The sequence below is a fragment of the Scophthalmus maximus genome, chromosome 2 (genome assembly GCF_022379125.1).
Source record: "Scophthalmus maximus strain ysfricsl-2021 chromosome 2, ASM2237912v1, whole genome shotgun sequence".
NCBI classification, from domain to species: domain Eukaryota; kingdom Metazoa; phylum Chordata; class Actinopteri; order Pleuronectiformes; family Scophthalmidae; genus Scophthalmus; species Scophthalmus maximus.
Window position 1 is genome coordinate 26727501 of NC_061516.1, and position 17500 is coordinate 26745000.

The 17500-nt window shown below is 43.5% G+C and overlaps 3 protein-coding genes across 9 annotated transcripts in view; 1 reads left to right on the top strand and 2 right to left on the bottom strand.

Moving 5' to 3' along the window:
• serpinf1 (serpin peptidase inhibitor, clade F (alpha-2 antiplasmin, pigment epithelium derived factor), member 1) overlaps window positions 1-219 on the bottom strand; it is a 6913-nt gene extending 6694 nt beyond the window's left edge. The window contains exon 1 of the mRNA XM_035624494.2: window positions 1-219. This exon is cut by the window's left edge and continues 8 nt beyond it. Within this exon, the coding sequence (XP_035480387.1) occupies window positions 1-204 (204 nt within the window). The 5' untranslated portion in view covers window positions 205-219.
• Window positions 220-1266: 1047 nt separating this feature from the next.
• On the bottom strand, window positions 1267-11604 carry serpinf2a (serpin peptidase inhibitor, clade F (alpha-2 antiplasmin, pigment epithelium derived factor), member 2a). Of its 5 annotated transcripts, XM_035624481.2 has the most exons (11): window positions 11469-11597; window positions 9027-9108; window positions 8754-8798; window positions 5466-5534; window positions 5091-5334; window positions 4651-4794; window positions 4516-4558; window positions 3910-4055; window positions 3318-3460; window positions 2488-2692; window positions 1267-2218 (listed from the first exon to the last, which is right to left on the bottom strand). In XM_035624481.2, the coding sequence occupies exons 3-11, from the start codon at window positions 8778-8780 to the stop codon at window positions 1713-1715; spliced, it is 1527 nt and encodes a 508-aa protein (XP_035480374.1). In that variant the 5' UTR covers window positions 8781-8798; window positions 9027-9108; window positions 11469-11597; the 3' UTR covers window positions 1267-1712. The 5 variants fall into 5 exon arrangements, with proteins under 5 accessions (XP_035480374.1, XP_035480373.1, XP_035480378.1 ...); XM_035624480.2 differs by lacking the exon at window positions 9027-9108 and having other exon boundaries at window positions 11469-11604; XM_035624485.2 differs by lacking the exons at window positions 8754-8798; window positions 9027-9108 and having other exon boundaries at window positions 11469-11599.
• LOC118300220 (solute carrier family 13 member 5) overlaps window positions 11605-17500 on the top strand; it is a 12595-nt gene continuing 6699 nt past the window's right edge. For 2 of the 3 annotated variants that reach the window (XM_047328161.1, XM_035624462.2), the window contains exons 1-5: window positions 11605-11731; window positions 14561-14689; window positions 15108-15244; window positions 15569-15801; window positions 16071-16223. In XM_047328161.1, coding sequence (XP_047184117.1) covers window positions 11618-11731; window positions 14561-14689; window positions 15108-15244; window positions 15569-15801; window positions 16071-16223 — 766 coding nt within the window. In that variant the 5' untranslated portion in view covers window positions 11605-11617. Of the gene's footprint in view, window positions 11732-12556; window positions 13841-14560; window positions 14690-15107; window positions 15245-15568; window positions 15802-16070; window positions 16224-17500 lie in introns of those variants that run through there. The other variant, XM_047328162.1, reaches the window with a different exon arrangement.

The following is a 17500-nucleotide window of genomic DNA, read 5'->3' on the forward strand; positions in this document are numbered from 1 at the left end:
TGCTCCCGGACTCCACGTCGGTATGTCTGAGTCTGACGAGTCTGACGAGTCCGTCTCCTGCAGACGAGTCCAGACTTCCACTCGCCGACGCCTCCTGGCTCTGCGCCCGCTTCGGCGCGCGTCCAGCTGTTTTCCAGCTGAGCGCCGGGAGCGCGCACGTAGGAGGCGCCGGAATCCAGATGAGAACAAAGAGCCTCTGCACATTCTTCTCCCGGTTCATCTGACCAGTGACCACATTCAGTTTGATGTTTCACATGATCCTCATTGAAAGGGGCCACATGCAGCTCTGCTGCCCCCTAGTGGTTCCAGGTTTGCTCTCTATCAGACCCAGATCGAGCTCAAACTGAAAAAGCTGGAGCAACATGAGTAACATTTCATTTACATTACATTCATTCAGCTGCAGCTTCTGTCCGGAGCGACTGACAATAAGTGCAAGAATCACGCGACAAAGTAAAAATGTGAAACGACTGACCACCTGGTAACCACAGCAACTTCGCTGAGCAGCAGATAAAAGTGAAAGGTATTTCTGCTCTGGCAGTTTGGTTTGAGCTGTTGATGTGTGTTTCACCCATGGACAGCCGCTTCAGCGCCGCCGACACGCTGATTGGGGCCAGGAAGACGTTGGTCGCGGCTTCGCGAGCTCGGAACAGGTTGTTTAAACATCACATTGACAGTTTTCTGATATACCAGGCTCCTTCTGAAGCAACTGGTTCTTTTATCTGGAACACATGAAGAACCCTGGAACCTCTAAAAATACATTATAAAATCTGATGTATCATTATGGTCTCCAAGAACCCAAAATGTCCCCTGGAAAGATCTAAAAGATCCCTGGCGACTCCTTGGTCCCCCAGAAACCAACTCCATAAGTCCTGTCCACCTCAAACACCACTGGAACCATAGCAGTGTTCCCTTCAGCTCTGTGAGGATCTAGTGGAACCTCAATTGGACCTGTGGAACCTACACAGTGACATCTGAACCTTCCAATGGGCTACTAAGACCACATCCGAATACACCTTACAAACACATGGAACCCCTTAACTCCAAATCAGGACGTCAAACTCATGTTAAAGGCCCCTGGAACTTAAGACCTGTTTTAAAATACTCCAAAACGGGTCTTTACTAAGAAACCAACTATGAAGTGTTAATTAATTATACGAAGCAAAGAACGTTTAAAGGTTAAAGTCTTAGTTTGGACTCTAACCTCATGTGGACAATTTTTTCCTCCAGAATTAAACCTCCTTTCCTTGAGTAACAACTTTGACCCACTCACGTGTCAACATTTTATTTTCGCTGACAGAAATTAGAATCATCATTTATCTGCCAGAAAAAAAAAAGGCAACATCACAACAACTTGTTGGAAGGAAAACTGTATTTGCATTATCACATCAGAAATCTTTCACCAGTTTGGTAAACCTGAGTTTTTAGAGTTTCAAATTGTTGACACTCTTTCATATCGAACTTAATGCTGATGACTATATAGTTACAGATGCTGCGAGGTGGATTTTCTTTTAGCTTTGGACAGAGCCTGGCTAGCTGTTTCCAGTCTTTATGCTAAGCTATGCTAACCGGTAGCTGCCTGTCGCTTCATATTAACCATTCAGACGTGATAGTGGGATCAATCTAAACATCTAACTCTCAGCAAATAAAAAAGAACAAACGTTATTCCCCCAAATTTTTAACTATTTCCCTTTTAATGAATAAAATGTATAACTTCAGGCCGGTACAGAGTCGTTTGGTTTGGAGCAGGTTTTGTTTTCTTGTGTCGTCTTCAGTCCATTGCTGTCCTCCGGTCCATTTACACTCTGCAGATGCTTATTGTGACCAGTGGGGGCGCTGCATGACTGTATCTTGCTGCGCGACCTGTTGCTGTGTTTGCTATTTATGTCTCTTTCACTGAAACTGTCCATCACGGGTTGGTCACTCATGGTGCTGTTGTTGTGGGGATCATCATTGAGCATGGCGTCATTGTTGGGGGCGGGGTTTGTGACAATGCCCATGAAGAGTGGAGCCAGGGAGGCGTCATCGACAAGGGCAAAGAAGAAGGGGGAGTTGACAGAGAAGAGGGAGATGGAGCGCATTGAGGTAACAACAGTGGTGGCGGACGCCTCCACCCCTTCCTCGCTTAATTCTACTGTGCTGGCATGGCGGACACCCGTCACCTTCAGAGGCTGGTCGGAAATCCCAGAGAGGTCAGGACCTGAAAACAAAGAGCCGAGGCCTGATAGAAACAACCAGAGAGGGACAGAAAAACAGATAAGTTACTGACTGAAAGGTGAGAAGCTCTCTATGAATGAACAAACTCACTCAAGGAAAGTATAATTTGCAGAATAAACAGAGAAAGAAAAGCATTTCCAGAAAATCTGAGTAATTTATTTTATCAACTTGGTGGGCTTTACTTGTCTAATCTAATTAAAGACACCACCACCACCACAGTGCCCATGCTGTTTCTTCCAGGCATCCATTCTGATTCAGAGACAACATTCTCACCCATGCTGGTCAGCGCCTCCTGGAGCTCATGGCGATACTGCAGCTTCACCTTTGGTAAGTTGACCTGCATTGTTTTCTCCTGAGGTAGACGTCTATAGAGGTCGGAGATGTTCAGTTTGGGAAGCACTGATGACACGTTTCCCTTGCCTGGCAAGGGCAGGACAATTAAGAAGCTAGTATTTGCCTTGAAGGGAAAACTGGCAACCTGGACAAGACAGAATTTTTTTAGATTATTATTTTCAACAAAAAGACATAGACAATAGAAAAAATAATGGTGTGAGTCATTAATTGTACTCATAGCTAATCTAAGCTGTGGCAAATTAAAACATTTGTTTATTATTGAATGTATGGTCAATACCAGCTGGACAAATTAAAACTAGTTCTGGTCAACAATGGCAGCGTGCTATGCAAGGTAGCCCAAACATCCTTATCCCATGCCATATCCTGAGTTTTCCAAGGGGATTCCAAGATTGGATATGAAGTTAGGATGAAGGAATCTCTGGGCATCAGCCAACTAAGATTCCAAATTGGTATGTCTCTCCCAAGTTGGACCATACCGGAATCACAACAGAGCAAGGAAAGTCCTGACAGGCCATCAAGGCAAATGACTGAAAGTGTAGACTGTCCTGATTTAACTGGCCAAGACAGACAAAAGAAGAAATGCATGGCCGAAAGCTTTTCTTTAACAATGCAAATAATTCATTTTTAGGAGAAAAAATGGACAATATCATGCATTGATGTATAAAAGCCCTGATGGAATTCTTTGCTCCACTTGGTGCAATGGAAGGTGTTTGAAACATTGCTGAAGTATCCAGGAATGTTGATTTTACCTGCGCTTCCAGCTCTGGATCAACGAGGAGACGGAGAGGATACTTGGCAGACTTCATCATGTCCACTGACACTGAGTTTTGGGTGTCCACATAAAACAATCCCTTTGAGGTCTCTAGGGGGTCAAACTGAGTCTGCCATTCACCTGACAAACACAGAGGAGCAAGAGGTTGTCATTGGTAACAATCTGAATGGCATCCTAGAGCCACCTTGCTCTAGGATGCCATGCTTTTGTAAGACATTTTTAATTTCCCTGGCTGTGGAGCACTAAGGAATTCTCTAGAAAGAATTTTGTTTGTGGGAAGAAAGAAATTCATGGAAGAGGAACTATTCTCAGCTGACATCAAGTAGCCCAACTTCTTCTGTGCAACCTATCAAGTGAAGCTTGAGAAAAACCTGAAGACTAAGAGCCTTACAAAGACTGGACATTAGCCTTAACCTCCTAAAGAGTTCTAGATGGAGATGGCCCCAAAATCCAACAAGAACGGCACGTGTTGCGTGTTCCTCTAAGACATGCAAAAGAAATCCTAAACATCGCACTGTGAAGAACTGTGTATACCACTAAACAGAGAGGTCTTTGGTGGAATGGATCACCTTTGAAGTACACAGCGTTCATGAGCATAAGCACCACGTCATGTGGAATACTTTCCAGGAAGTTGGGGATGTGACCATTGGTGACGTTCTCCACCCACTGGTTGACCTCCTCTACGGAGACTATAGGAACAGGGCGTGATTGGTACCTGCAAAACAAATCACACCTTTGTACTTCCATAGAAAAGCATTACCAGCAGCTGTCACTACAGAGCCCCCCCACCAACCCCCAAGCCACCACAGCTCCTGTCCATTTAGCAATCAGCTGCCCAGTATGTACATATCTCATTCAATGCTCTTTACTCACTGGTTTGTCATTTGCTTACCAACTAGGGTGGATCAGCCATTTATAAATCTTATCTAATCCCTCTTTGCCTGTTTGACCCGTTGCCTGCCCCTAACCTTTGAAACATATGACTACCAATATGATGTTGATCTACAGTTCCCAACATTTGCCTAAAGCTTGTGAATTGGATCACAAGCCTACTCTGCAACCTGACAGAGGGTAGGCAGTTTTGATTAGTCCATCTCTTTGACATTCAATACGACATCTAATTGTAATCACAAGTAACTGTATTCAGTGTATATTCCGTGATTGATAGTTGATACCTGGCCAGAGAGTCCTCAACGAAAGACTGCCTCACTTCAAATCCTGAGAGACAAAAGTGGGGAGAATAAATGGAAAACATGGATATTACGAGTTTTATACAAAACCTCAAAAATCATCAGATCATCAGCACACACCTCGTCGCAGGTACATGCGTGCCGCCACATCCAACGACGTGTTGCTGAGATGAGGTACAAGGCTTCCCAGGATGTGATGGTAACACGGCAGACTGTTGGCGTTAAGGCTCTTCAGCAGCAGCTTCTCTGTCTCGTTGCGAGCGCCTGAGAGAAAAACTTAAATTGAACAAATTGTTCCCAAAGAATGGACAGGAACATGTATGGAACATACACGATGTGATACGAACTGTCCCCTCAACCTGAGGCTTCACATGCTGCAGAGCCACAGAGCAGAAATTTGGATGCAGTGAGGAAGAATATTTAGTCTTTAACATTTACGAAACGCGTCTTCAGTCCTGGCTGTTGATGCACAAAGGATGAATGTGCTTTGGAATCATCAGGTCAGAATCCTGCACAGGATCCTGATTATTATGAAAAAGTCAAATTAAACACTGACTCACCTAAGGAGAGCTGAGCGAGTGCAAAGGCCAGGCTGAGCGGTGATAGGATGACATTCGGCTGCTGTGGACCAATAGGAAGATTTTCCAGGAGCTGTAACCCCAGTCGCTCAATGGCGCCCCCTAACGCCTGGTGTTCCTCTGGGCTGAACACTCGCCCCCCTCTACAGCTGCGATCTGTGTCCTCTGCCTCTTCCTCTTCATCTACGGGATCGGACACATCCGGAGCTCCTGGACTGGGCTCGTCCTGGAAATAGAAGGATGCAAAGGGTTCAGTTCCTCAAGAACAGGCCACAGTCACACAAACGTGAAAGTGCAAATAAAGAATTTCCATTCAGTGGTTAGAAAGTGAGTTTACTAGAGTGAGGAGGTTCTTACAGTCAGTCCCAGGCGGCAGAGACAGAACAAGAGAAGAAGAAGACACAGCTTCATTTCCAAACAACCAGCCTGAAAAACATAGACATCATAAATTATGACAAAGACAGATTTGTAGCATCGAGGCCGTGAGCACCTTCATCGATATGACTAAACAAGTGAGATGACAACATTACACATGTTTTATCAAGTGACTTCGTGTCCTGTTATGAAAGTAAATAATAAGTATGATTTTTGCCCTGTTAGTTATTTGGATTCTCACTCGAGGGTTCAAGAGTGTCACAACCAAACTTCAAGTCAATGAGTTGAATATTTGTCAAGACATTTTGGTGTGGACCAAAATGTTTTCACGACAGAGCAACCTCGGTACACCTGCACTGCTTTGGGATACTGATATTTAAAGACCATATACCTGTTTTCATTGTAATGGGATCTATCAGTGTAACTGTCGAATAGAGTCACTTGAGATTTCAGAGGTGGCTGCTGTGTTTACCAGGAGACTAAAGGTTACTGTTTCAGAACCTTTTTTGGCTGAGCTGCGATACACTGAATACACTGAACTATATGAACCTTATGAGTCTAACAATACTGTATATGAGAGAAGCTTCATGCTCATATACACGAACGGCACGTCTGGCTTTAAAGAGTTACATGATCACTCTCAGTGATAGTTGAAAACTCTCTTTATTACTCTGTGCGTTTTTGTAAATTAAAGATAGTTGTAACGGTGCCGCAAATGATCGGCAGCTATTTTCTCTGCAGAGACTCGGAACGCAGTTGAAGAAGGTTCTGGTGAAATCAAAGATGGTCCACCGTACTCACCTGACCTGTGTGTGATGTGGAGACAAATGACAAAAGGGATAAAAAGATGAGATGAATAAAATAAGAGTAAAGACAGATATGGCCGACCTTCTCGAGGCTGGACAGCGTAGTGCCTGGACTCGCTGCTGCCCCTCGGTTGGCTGGTTAATAATCAACTCTGGCGCGACGATGGCTGTGGTCACAACACAATGTGAAAATAAAGAGACAGGCTGTCTGTCAGACTGTTAAAGACTCTGTTTGTACACTGCTTTGGTTTCACCGTCTAAATGGTTGGTTTTGAATCCGTGGAGGACGAGATACAATCAAAAGAACTCATGTATCTATGTATCTACAATATTGGGTAAGACAGCTACTGTGACACAGTGTTCTGTTACAGTCAAGCAGTTTACTCCAAAATACTCACTTTGGACTGAAGTCTTCTTGTTACTGAAATACCCGGGGCCGGCACTTTTCAGGAAAACAAATAAACTGATGCCAAGTTTGAAATTAAAGGGAGGGTAGGTTCAAATATACTGTATGACTCCACACATTGTGATGACAGTAAACCTGCTATGGAATAATTATGAACTTGAATTTATAATAAGAAATTACAGCACAATTTATAGGTAAATTCAAAGAAATGTTATCTAAATTAAACTTGATAGCCAATAACTCATCTGGCATAACAAAGTTAAACCAAAGTAAACGCTTAACTGAACTAAACAAGGCTAAATTAAGATTGATGACTAAACTAACTGGATTAGCTACACTATTGTTGATACCATCGCTAAAAAAGCTAATCCAATGTTAATAACATGCTCTAACTAAGCTAATCTAAAGAAAAATTGACAGTTGCAAGAAGCTGAACTTGATAACAGCTCAACTGAGATAAAGTGAACTAAACTTAACAAAGTTAAACTAAACTTGATGATTCGGCTCGACTAACAAAGCTGAATTAGCATGATATCGCTAACAAATATTGAGTAAACTGAGGAACTAAAGTGAAAGATAAATTAATCCAAACTCAACTACAAACTAATGCAAAGAACAAAGTTCTAAACCAGATGACAGCGGTTTCACAGTGGATTGAGACGAGGGTCAGAGTTTCTGACTGACACAACGCTCTACACATACATTCACCACAGAGAGTGGGTGTATGTTTGTCTTGTTCGGACCGCCTGGTTCCAGCTTTACGCCCCCACAAACAGCTCGGTCACAAACAGGGTCCTTCCTCCACCTCAGTTCACCTTGATCCCCCTGGATTCACTACAGAACCACAACGTTAAAATACGTCAGTCTCCAAAGTGCAGGGTAAACAACGCTAACGGAGTAATTAAAGAATCGATGAACACAAAACGTGGTGAACAGAACCAAACAGCCAAGAGTTCAGAGGTTCACACCGCTGGACTTTCTGCTCCACTTCTGGTTGGAAGTTTTGTCACAACAGATGATGTGATGTGTTTCAGAGCATCACGTTAACGTCAGTGTGAGACCTGGAACTGTTCGTGCTGCGACAGTGTCACAAAAAGAAAAAAACACCCAGATCCTCCCACGCACACCAGCTCTGAACACACACACAACCACAAACTCAAACACATCTGTGAACTAGACCAGTGTTGAGACGGCAGACCAACTAATCTCAAGGGTTCAATAAAGACCTGGGTTTACCAAACAAATTAATCAGATCAACACAATCAGATCAACTCAATCAGATCAACACAATCAGATCAACTCAATCATATCAACACAATCAGATCAACACAATCATATCAACACAATCATATCAACACAATCATATCAACACAATCAAATCAACTCAATCAGATCAACACAATCAGATCAACTCAATCATATCAACACAATCAGATCAACACAATCATATCAACACAATCATATCAACACAATCATATCAACACAATCAAATCAACACAATCATATCAACACAATCAGATCAACACAATCATATCAACACAATCATATCAACACAATCAAATCAACACAATCAGATCAACTCAATCAGATCAACACAATCAGATCAACACAATCAGATCAACTCAATCAGATCAACACAATCAGATCAACTCAATCAGATCAACACAATCATATCAACACAATCATATCAACACAATCAAATCAACACAATCAGATCAACTCAATCAGATCAACTCAATCATATCAACACAATCAGATCAACTCAATCATATCAACACAATCAGATCAACACAATCAGATCAACTCAATCATATCAACACAATCAAATCAACACAATCAGATCAACTCAATCATATCAACACAATCAAATCAACACAATCAGATCAACTCAATCATATCAACACAATCATATCAACACAATCAGATCAACTCAATCATATCAACACAATCAGATCAACACAATCAGATCAACACAATCAGATCAACACAATCAGATCAACACAATCAGAACAACACAATCAGATCAAGATAATCAGATCAACACAATTAATGGATTACCTTATAGGGGAAGAATCTTGAAGCCATTAACTCCAGTAACCGGTCCTATTAAACACCATAATAAAATAAATCATACATCACCACACGAGAGTGAACGTGCAGGAGAGCGTGTGTCCACCAGGTGGCAGCAGATGATAAACTGAAGCCTCAGTGTTCTGACACAAAGCTCCCGATCAACCAAAGGAATCATTTCCTCATTTTTATTCTTAGCATCAAATAAAAAAAGAGGAGAAAGGTTTGACTTGAGACTTTGACCAAACATTGTAATGTCACCTGTTTTCTCCTTGTTTATTTCCATCCAGTGAGGATTCATCTCCATGACGTTTGAATCACAGCAGCGATGTCAATGTCTCAACTGTAATAAAAGTGTGTTTTTGTGCTTTTTATTAGATTTTTACAGATTTTTTTATACAAGTAATCACTTGTATTTCTTGTTTTGTGATCATTACAACACTTATGTTAATGTGCTTCTACTAAACTACTTTAATCTTTAAATATACAGAATATTCATTCAAATTTATTTGGAATAGGTATACTAATTTAACAATGTATGTCTGTATAGTGTATTTATATTCTGTTGAAATATTAATTTCTGTTTGTTTGTCAGCAGGATGAAAAACTCCTGAACAGATTTCCAGTAAACTTGGTGGAAGGACGGAACAACTTCTGAATTCTTCCTTGGTCCAAAGTTGGTCTGGTTGTGGACAAAGGGGCGAAGCCAGGAATGTTTTTAATCTTTTTCTTTAACATTGTGAGGCAGAAGGGGGTTTTTTTTAACACGTCACTGGTTTAAAAGAGAATAATTCATTGATCTAGATGGAGAAAATCACATGACATATTTAGTGGACTGATGGTGATTGAGGAGTGATGTTGATTCAGGTCTGAGCTCTACTCAGTGATATTGTAGTTTCTTATGCTGTCGTTTCTCTTGACTTTGGGTCGAATGTGGGATCAGCTGAAACTGACTTTTAATTGATTGCTAACATATAGATTTTATTTTAGTTTCCTCCTTAAACGTCTTGAGTCACTGACGATGACGTCACAGTGACCGTATGAAGTTCTGTGCTTTGGTCTGATGCTGCTACGAGTGTTTCTTCACTTCATTATTGTGTTTTATCTGAAGAACTCAAACTAAGTGTTTTCTCCCTGAGGCCCTTCGTCCTGTCTATACACAGCGAGGGGGAGACAGAACAAACAGTGGAGGGAGAAGAGGGTGAGGCAGAGGAGAAGAGGCGGAGGGAAACAAGAGAAGAAGACAAACTGTTCAAAGAACAAAGACAAACAAGAAACAAGTGGAAGAAAAGAAATTAAGTAAATCTCAATTCAACTTTTAAGTTAATTTAATTTAATCTCACAGGACAGATGTTACCTGACGATACCTGACGATACCTGACGATACCTGACGTTACCTGACGATACCTGACGTTACCTGACGATACCTGACGTTACCTGACGTTACCTTACGATACCTGACGATACCTGACGATACCTGACGTTACTTGATGATACCTGACGTTACCTGACGTTACCTGACGATACCTCACGATACCTGACGATACCCGACGATACCCGACGTTACCCGACGTTACCTGAAGATACCCGGAGTTACCTGATGATACCTGACGATACCTGACGTTACCTGACGATACCTGACGATACCTGACGTTACCTGACGATACCTGACGTAACCTGATGATACCTGACGATACCTGACGTTACCTGACGTTATCTGACGTTACCTGACGATACCTGACGTTACTTGACGATACCTGACGTTACCTGACGTTACTTGACGATACCTGACGTTACTTGACGATACCTGACGTTACCTGACGATACCTGACGTTACCTGACGTTACCTGACGTTACCTGACGATACCTCACGATACCTCACGATACCCGACGATACCTCACGATACCCGACGTTACCTGACGATACCTGACGTTACCTGACATTACCTGACGTTACCCGACGATACCTCACGATACCCGACGATACCTGACGTTACCTGACGTTACCCGACGATACCTGACGATACCTGACGATACCTGACGATACCTGACGTTACCCGGCGATACCTGACGTTACCTGACGATACCTGACGATACCTGACGTTACCTGACGTTACCTGACGATACCTGACGTTACTTGACGATACCTGACGTTACCTGACGTTACCTGGCGATACCTGACGTTACCTGACGATACCTGACGATACCTGACGTTACCTGACGTTACCTGACGATACCTGAGGTTACTTGACGATACCTGACGTTACCTGACGTTACTTGACGATACCTGACGTTACTTGACGATACCTGACGTTACCTGACGTTACCTGACGTTACCTGACGATACCTGACGTTACCTGACGATACCTGACGATACTTAAGATCTAAAAGAACAAAACTAAAAGAAACATCTCGACATGAAATTTTGATTTGAAGACTTCCTGTTCCACCTGATGGATGTGAAGTCAGGACATTTTTTTCCAAGTTCAGAGTCTGAGTCATTTGCATTTTTCCAAACAAACTGTGAACGAGGATCTAAAGTCTGAAGATGAACCGTGAGTTCAGCCTGACATCGACATACGGGACTTCCTCTTCTGTGTTGACTCTACAGAGAATGAGATAAAGTCTGCAGGGAAACTGTGTGTGTGTGTGTGTGTGTGTGTGTGTGTGTGTGTGTGTGTGTGTGTGTATGTGGTAACTCACACTTATATGTAGTGTCGACTGTGATACACTTCACAAAGCTGCCGGAGAGAGAGACAGAGAGAGGAGGTCTCTTCGCCCCAGTCGTTCTCTGACAGACTCGTAAAGATCAACTCATCTTCATCATCGTCGTCTCTTCATCATCCTCCCTCATGGCCGTCGTTCCTCTGAGGGTGAAAATGCTGCAGCAGGTCTGGAGGTTGAAGGGCGTCTTCGTCCTCGTCTGCAGCCCGTTCATCCTGCTGCCGCTCGCCATCAGCACCAAGGTGAGACCTTCACTGACCACTTCAAATAATCTGTTTACTGGACACTGACCACTTCAAATAATCTGTTTACCTCACATCATAACTTTAACAGTTGCACAAACCACTTTCCTGAGAACTCTGCAGTTGAAGTTTATTAAAGTCAAACTACATAACTGAACCGGTTGATCTCGAATGTTCCCGTTAACTGAACCAGTTTCTTGAACCAGTTCTCGACGGATGAACCAGCCGAACCGTGCGTTTGAGACTCGTTTAGTCTGAGTTTTCGTCACATTCACACTTTCCTGTCACTGATTGACGGAGCGAGTCCGGACGGTTCGAAGATTCACTGTCGGACGTGACTACGAATGGATCCGACCTGAAACTCACCCGCTTCATCACGACGGTTCAATCTACACGAATCCACTGTTTCTGTCCCGAAACCTCCACAGATTTGTGTCCACGCGGAAGGAATTTGGGACATTTCTTTAGACAGTTTGAAGTCTTTTTCCTGATGAACTGTTTCAAAGAGTCTGTCGTGAGCTTTATTCTCCAGTTATTCATTAATGGTGTTTGCTGGTGAAACAGCTGCATCTCCTCCGACCTCCAGCTGAGCTGGGACAAGACGCCAGCTCTACTAATCTGCAGCGACTGTATTTTTCTTTTTGTAATAATAATAACAATAATTTGCAAGAACTGAATCAGAGTTATTTTTAGTTATATTTAGTTTGATTCTATTGTGTATTTCTGCCTCCGGAAAACAATATGTGACATTAAAACAATCCAACTGTTATAAATTATATTTGAAACGTGAAACTATAAACGATGTTCAGTTGCATTTTAAATCAGATTGGAAATAAATTGACCTTTGTTTCTGTAAATATGTTTTGTGTGCATCTTGAAAACGTTCTTTTGAAATAGACACGTTCAAACGGAGACACTTGTGTTTGTGTCCCGATCGAGAAGTTTAATGATTCATTCTGCGTCTCAGTGAAACAGTGACTGTTTCTTCTGGGACGTCACGAGCCGGGACGAGGTCCGGATCAGACTCTGTCCCACAGAAACCCACACTTCATGTGTGTGTGTGTGTGTGTGTGTGTGTGTGTGTGTGAAGGTTAATGAAAACAGAGTCGGTGTGTTTGGACAGAGTCGGGGCTGTCGTCACGTCAGCAGCCTCCCAGCAGGTCGACGGAGGACGAACCTCTCGACGGGGTCGATTTCCTCCGTGTGTTTTCACACCCGACACATCCTGCAGCTTCACGTGTTCTTCAGCTTCACGTGTTCCTCAGCTTCACGTGTTCCTCAGCTTCACGTGTTCTTCAGCTTCGCGTGTTCCTCAGCTTCACGTGTTCTTCAGCTTCACGTGTTCCTCAGCTTCACGTGTTCCTCAGCTTCACGTGTTCTTCAGCTTCACGTGTTCCTCAGCTTCGCGTGTTCTTCAGCTTCGCGTGTTCCTCGGCTTCGCGTGTTCTTCGGCTTTGCGTGTTCCTCGGCTTCGCGTGTTCTTCGGCTTCGCGTGTTCTTCGGCTTCGCGCGTTCTTCGGCTTCGCGCGTTCTTCGGCTTCACGCGTTCCTCGGCTTCACGAGTTCCTCGGCTCCACGTGTTCTTCGGCTTCACGTGTTCCTCGGCTCCACGTGTTCTTCAGCTTCACATGTTCTTCAGCTTCACGTGTTCTTCAGCTTCACATGTTCTTCAGCTTCACGTGTTCTTCAGCTTCACGTGTTCCTCGGCTCCACGTGTTCTTCAGCTTCACGTGTTCTTCAGCTTCACGTGTTCTTCAGCTTCACGTGTTCTTCAGCTTCACATGTTCTTCAGCTTCACGTGTTCTTCAGCTTCACATGTTCTTCAGCTTCACGTGTTCTTCAGCTTCACGTGTTCCTCGGCTTCACGTGTTCCTCGGCTTCACGTGTTCCTTGGCTTCACGTGTTCTTCAGCTTCACATGTTCTTCAGCTTCACGTGATAAAAAACAGTTTGGACGCGTGGAGGAGGTCGGGGGAGGGTATATCCTGAAATCGAGAATCATCGTGTTCTCGTCAGCTCAGAATGAGCCTTCACATCCAGAGTCGCCGCCATGTTCCTATGGAAGCCCACAGTGGACAAAACCAGGCGCCGGCGCCGCAGAGGGACTCTGGTAGGTTCAACTACACTCGGAAGGAGGGGGAGGGTGAACGGGGGGAGGGGCATAGTCAGCTGATTGGAATCTGCGACTTCACCACTAGATGTCACTGAATCCTACACTGAAGCTTTAACCGCGACTGTCACCTTCTCTAAAACGTTACTAAGAAACGTAGAGGAATCAACCGATCCGATCGACGTGACCTGATGCCGTCGCTGCCGACGCGATTAACAATCTTATGATATTCATGTTTATCTCAGTCCCCTCTTCCTCCGCTCCTGGTCATCCCATAATATTTCTGACTCTACATAAACTCGGACTCATTTAAATCTTAGGATTTCAGAGCTTCTCCTCATAGGCTGCGTGAACCAACCTGTGATGAAACAACTTGACTCTGTCAAAGGTCAAATCCAGCTGTTCGACACGAGTTCAACATCTGACCGTCACATGTTCCGTGTGTTCTCGATAAGTAACAGTACACCAAACTGTAAAAACACACACACACACACACACACACACACACACACACCGTGCTGCAGTTTCTCATCCCTGAAACTTAGACCTTAAATCTCGGGCTGCGGGAGTTCAGCAGCTGCCTGGTGTTCGCTCACCTGCTGCATCCAGCTGTGACCGCAACATCTGGAAAGAGTTAAGGAGAAAACGCTGGAGAGGATTTAATAATAACCTGTGTGTGTGTGTGTGTGTGTGTGTGTGTGTGTGTGTGTGTGTGTGCAGGAGGCAGCCTGTGCTTATGTCATCGCCCTCATGGCGGTGTACTGGTGCACCGAGGTGTTGCCGCTGGCCGTCACAGCGCTGCTGCCGACCATCCTCTTCCCCGTCCTCGGCATCATGGAGTCTAAAGACGTGAGACCGGACACACACACACACACACACACACACACACCCAAACACACACACACACACACAATGTACTACAACTAAAAACTTTACACACTGTTAAAAAAAAAACTGCAGCTATAATCTTTGTAATTAAAATAATTCTTAGGGATTTAGATTGTTTAGAAAAGTAATCATCGGTTTCTGATTTTTCATTTAAACGTCCAATTCTCCCGGAGTCACGAGTTCAGTCGACTAAATGAAAACTACTGTTTCTTCTTAAAATCCCCCACTGTTCTCTCATTACTGTACTTTCTTTTTTAAATTGAAAACTTCATCATCTATCAAACGCGACACATCTGGACGCTGTCACCGTCCGTCTGTGAGCAGTGTGTGTATGTGTGTGTGTGTGTGTGTGTGTGTGTGTGTGTGTGCTGTGGTCCAGGTGTGTATGCAGTACCTGAAGGACACCAACATGCTGTTCGTGGGGGGGTTGATGGTGGCCGTGGCCGTGGAGCATTGGAACCTCCACAAACGCATCGCGCTCAAGGTGCTGCTGCTGGTCGGCGTCCGACCCGCCCTGTGAGTCCCTGGTCCAGCAGAACATTTCAGAACAAAACACCCACAGTAGGAATGTACGAGACGTGAGAAGTGACAGAGAGGAAATCGATTCAGAGAAGGTCAGAAGTGACTGAACATTCAAATTTAATTATCTCTGACATCAAGATCTAGCAAAGTCAAAGAAAGCGATTTAAAAACAACTCCTGGATCCACGAGAATATGTAATGGATTGTTTCTTGGCTCGTCCTTCCACCAAGTTTCTGGGAAATTTGTTCAGTAGTTTTTTGTGTAACCAACAAACGTGGAGGTGAAAACTTGAATCAAACTCCTCCGTCTGTCTCGCAGGTTGATGCTGGGGTTCATGGGCGTGACGGCCTTCCTGTCCATGTGGATCAGCAACACGGCCACCACCGCCATGATGGTCCCCATTGTCCAGGCCATCCTGGACCAGCTCCACAGCAACGTAGACCCCGGACCGTGGTCCAAGAGCCAGGGCCGGACGGCGGTTCCCCACCAGGAGCATCAGGAGGAAACCATCAGTGACCTGAAGAACGCTGCTCCCCACGTCCTGCAGAAAGGTACGAGTCATCTGCCTGACGTTGTTCTTCTTCTTCTCCTGCTTCTCCTGGGTTTCCTGCAGACTGGACGCCTTGCGGCACGTCGCTGCTTGGGATTGAGCTGCATTTCAGAGCGATTGTATTTCCGAAGGTCCGATCCGGTCGTAGCATCGTATTCAAGAACTTCTCTCACATCAACCTGATTCTCTGTGGGATTCATCAGGTTCCTCGTTGACAACGACGTGGCTGCGATTCTGTCTGACGCTGAACTGACGTGTGATTCCTCTCAGGTCTGAACGGGTCGATCGAGACTCAAGAGAAAACCACGAGTCCACGAGACGACGTGTCCGTCGAGCACGAAGAGATGTCCGAGCTGGAGACGGACGGACGAGTCCAACCGACGCCTCGAGACAAACCTCCGTCGGACGCCGGCGGTGGAGCTGGTGAGTCCACCAGAGTATTCTGAGAATAAAATCATCATGAGACAACTGTCAAAATATTTGTTTATATTTCGAGGAAGGAGTCATTTTACATTTAATTTTCATGTGATTACAAGATGATTTGTTTTTAATAAAGGAAAATAATATAAGAAAAACTTCAAATTCTTCAACAATGAATTTTAAACAATAAATATTTTGAAATTTAGTTTTTCGTAGTAACGTTGTGTTAATGTTGTGTTAATGTTGATGTTGTGGTTGTGTTGATGTTGTGTTAATGTTGATGATGTGTTAATGTTGTGTTTGTGTTAATGTTGTGTTAATGTTGATGTTGTGTTAATGTTGTGGTTGTTTTGATGTGTTGATGTTGTGTTAATGTTGTGTTGATGTTGTGTTGATGTTGTGTTGATGTGTTGATGTTGTGTTGATGTTGTGTTAATGTTGTGTTGATGTTGTGTTGATGTGTTGATGTGTTGATGTTGTGGTTGTGTTTGTGTTTGTGTTGATGTTGATGTTGTGTTAATGTTGTGTTGATGTTGTGTTGATGTGTTGATGTTGTGTTGATGTTGTGTTGATGTGTTGATGTTGTGTTGATGTGTTGATGTGTTGATGTTGTGTTGATGTTGTGTTGATTTGTTAATGTTGTGTTGATGTTGTGTTGATGTTGTGTCGATGTGTTGATGTTGTGTTGATGTTGTGTTGATGTTGTGTTGATGTGTTGATGTTGTGTCGATGTGTTGATGTTGTGTTGATGTTGTGTTGATGTGTTGATGTTGTGTTGATGTGTTGATGTTGTGTTGATGTTGTGTTGATGTGTTGATGTTGTGTTGATGTGTTGATGTTGTGTTGATGTTGTGTTGATGTGTTGATGTTGTGTTGATGTTGATGTTGATGTGTTGATGTTGTGTTGATGTTGTGTTGATGTTGTGTTGATGTTGTTGATGTTGTGTTGATGTGTTGATGTTGTGTTGATGTTGTGTTGATGTGTTGACGTTTTGTTGATGTGTTGATGTTGTGTTGATGTGTTGATGTTGTGTTGATGTGTTGACGTTTTGTTGATGTGTTGATGGTGTGTTGATGTGTTGATGTTGTGTTGATGTTGTGTTGATGTTGTGTTGATGTTGTGTTGATGTTGTGTTGATGTTGTGTTGATGTTGTGTTGATGTGTTGATGTGTTGATGTTGTGTTGATGTTGTGTTGATGTTGTGTTGATGTGTTGATGTTGTGTTGATGTGTTAATATTGTTGTGTTGATGTTGTGTTGATGTGTTGATGTTGTGTTGA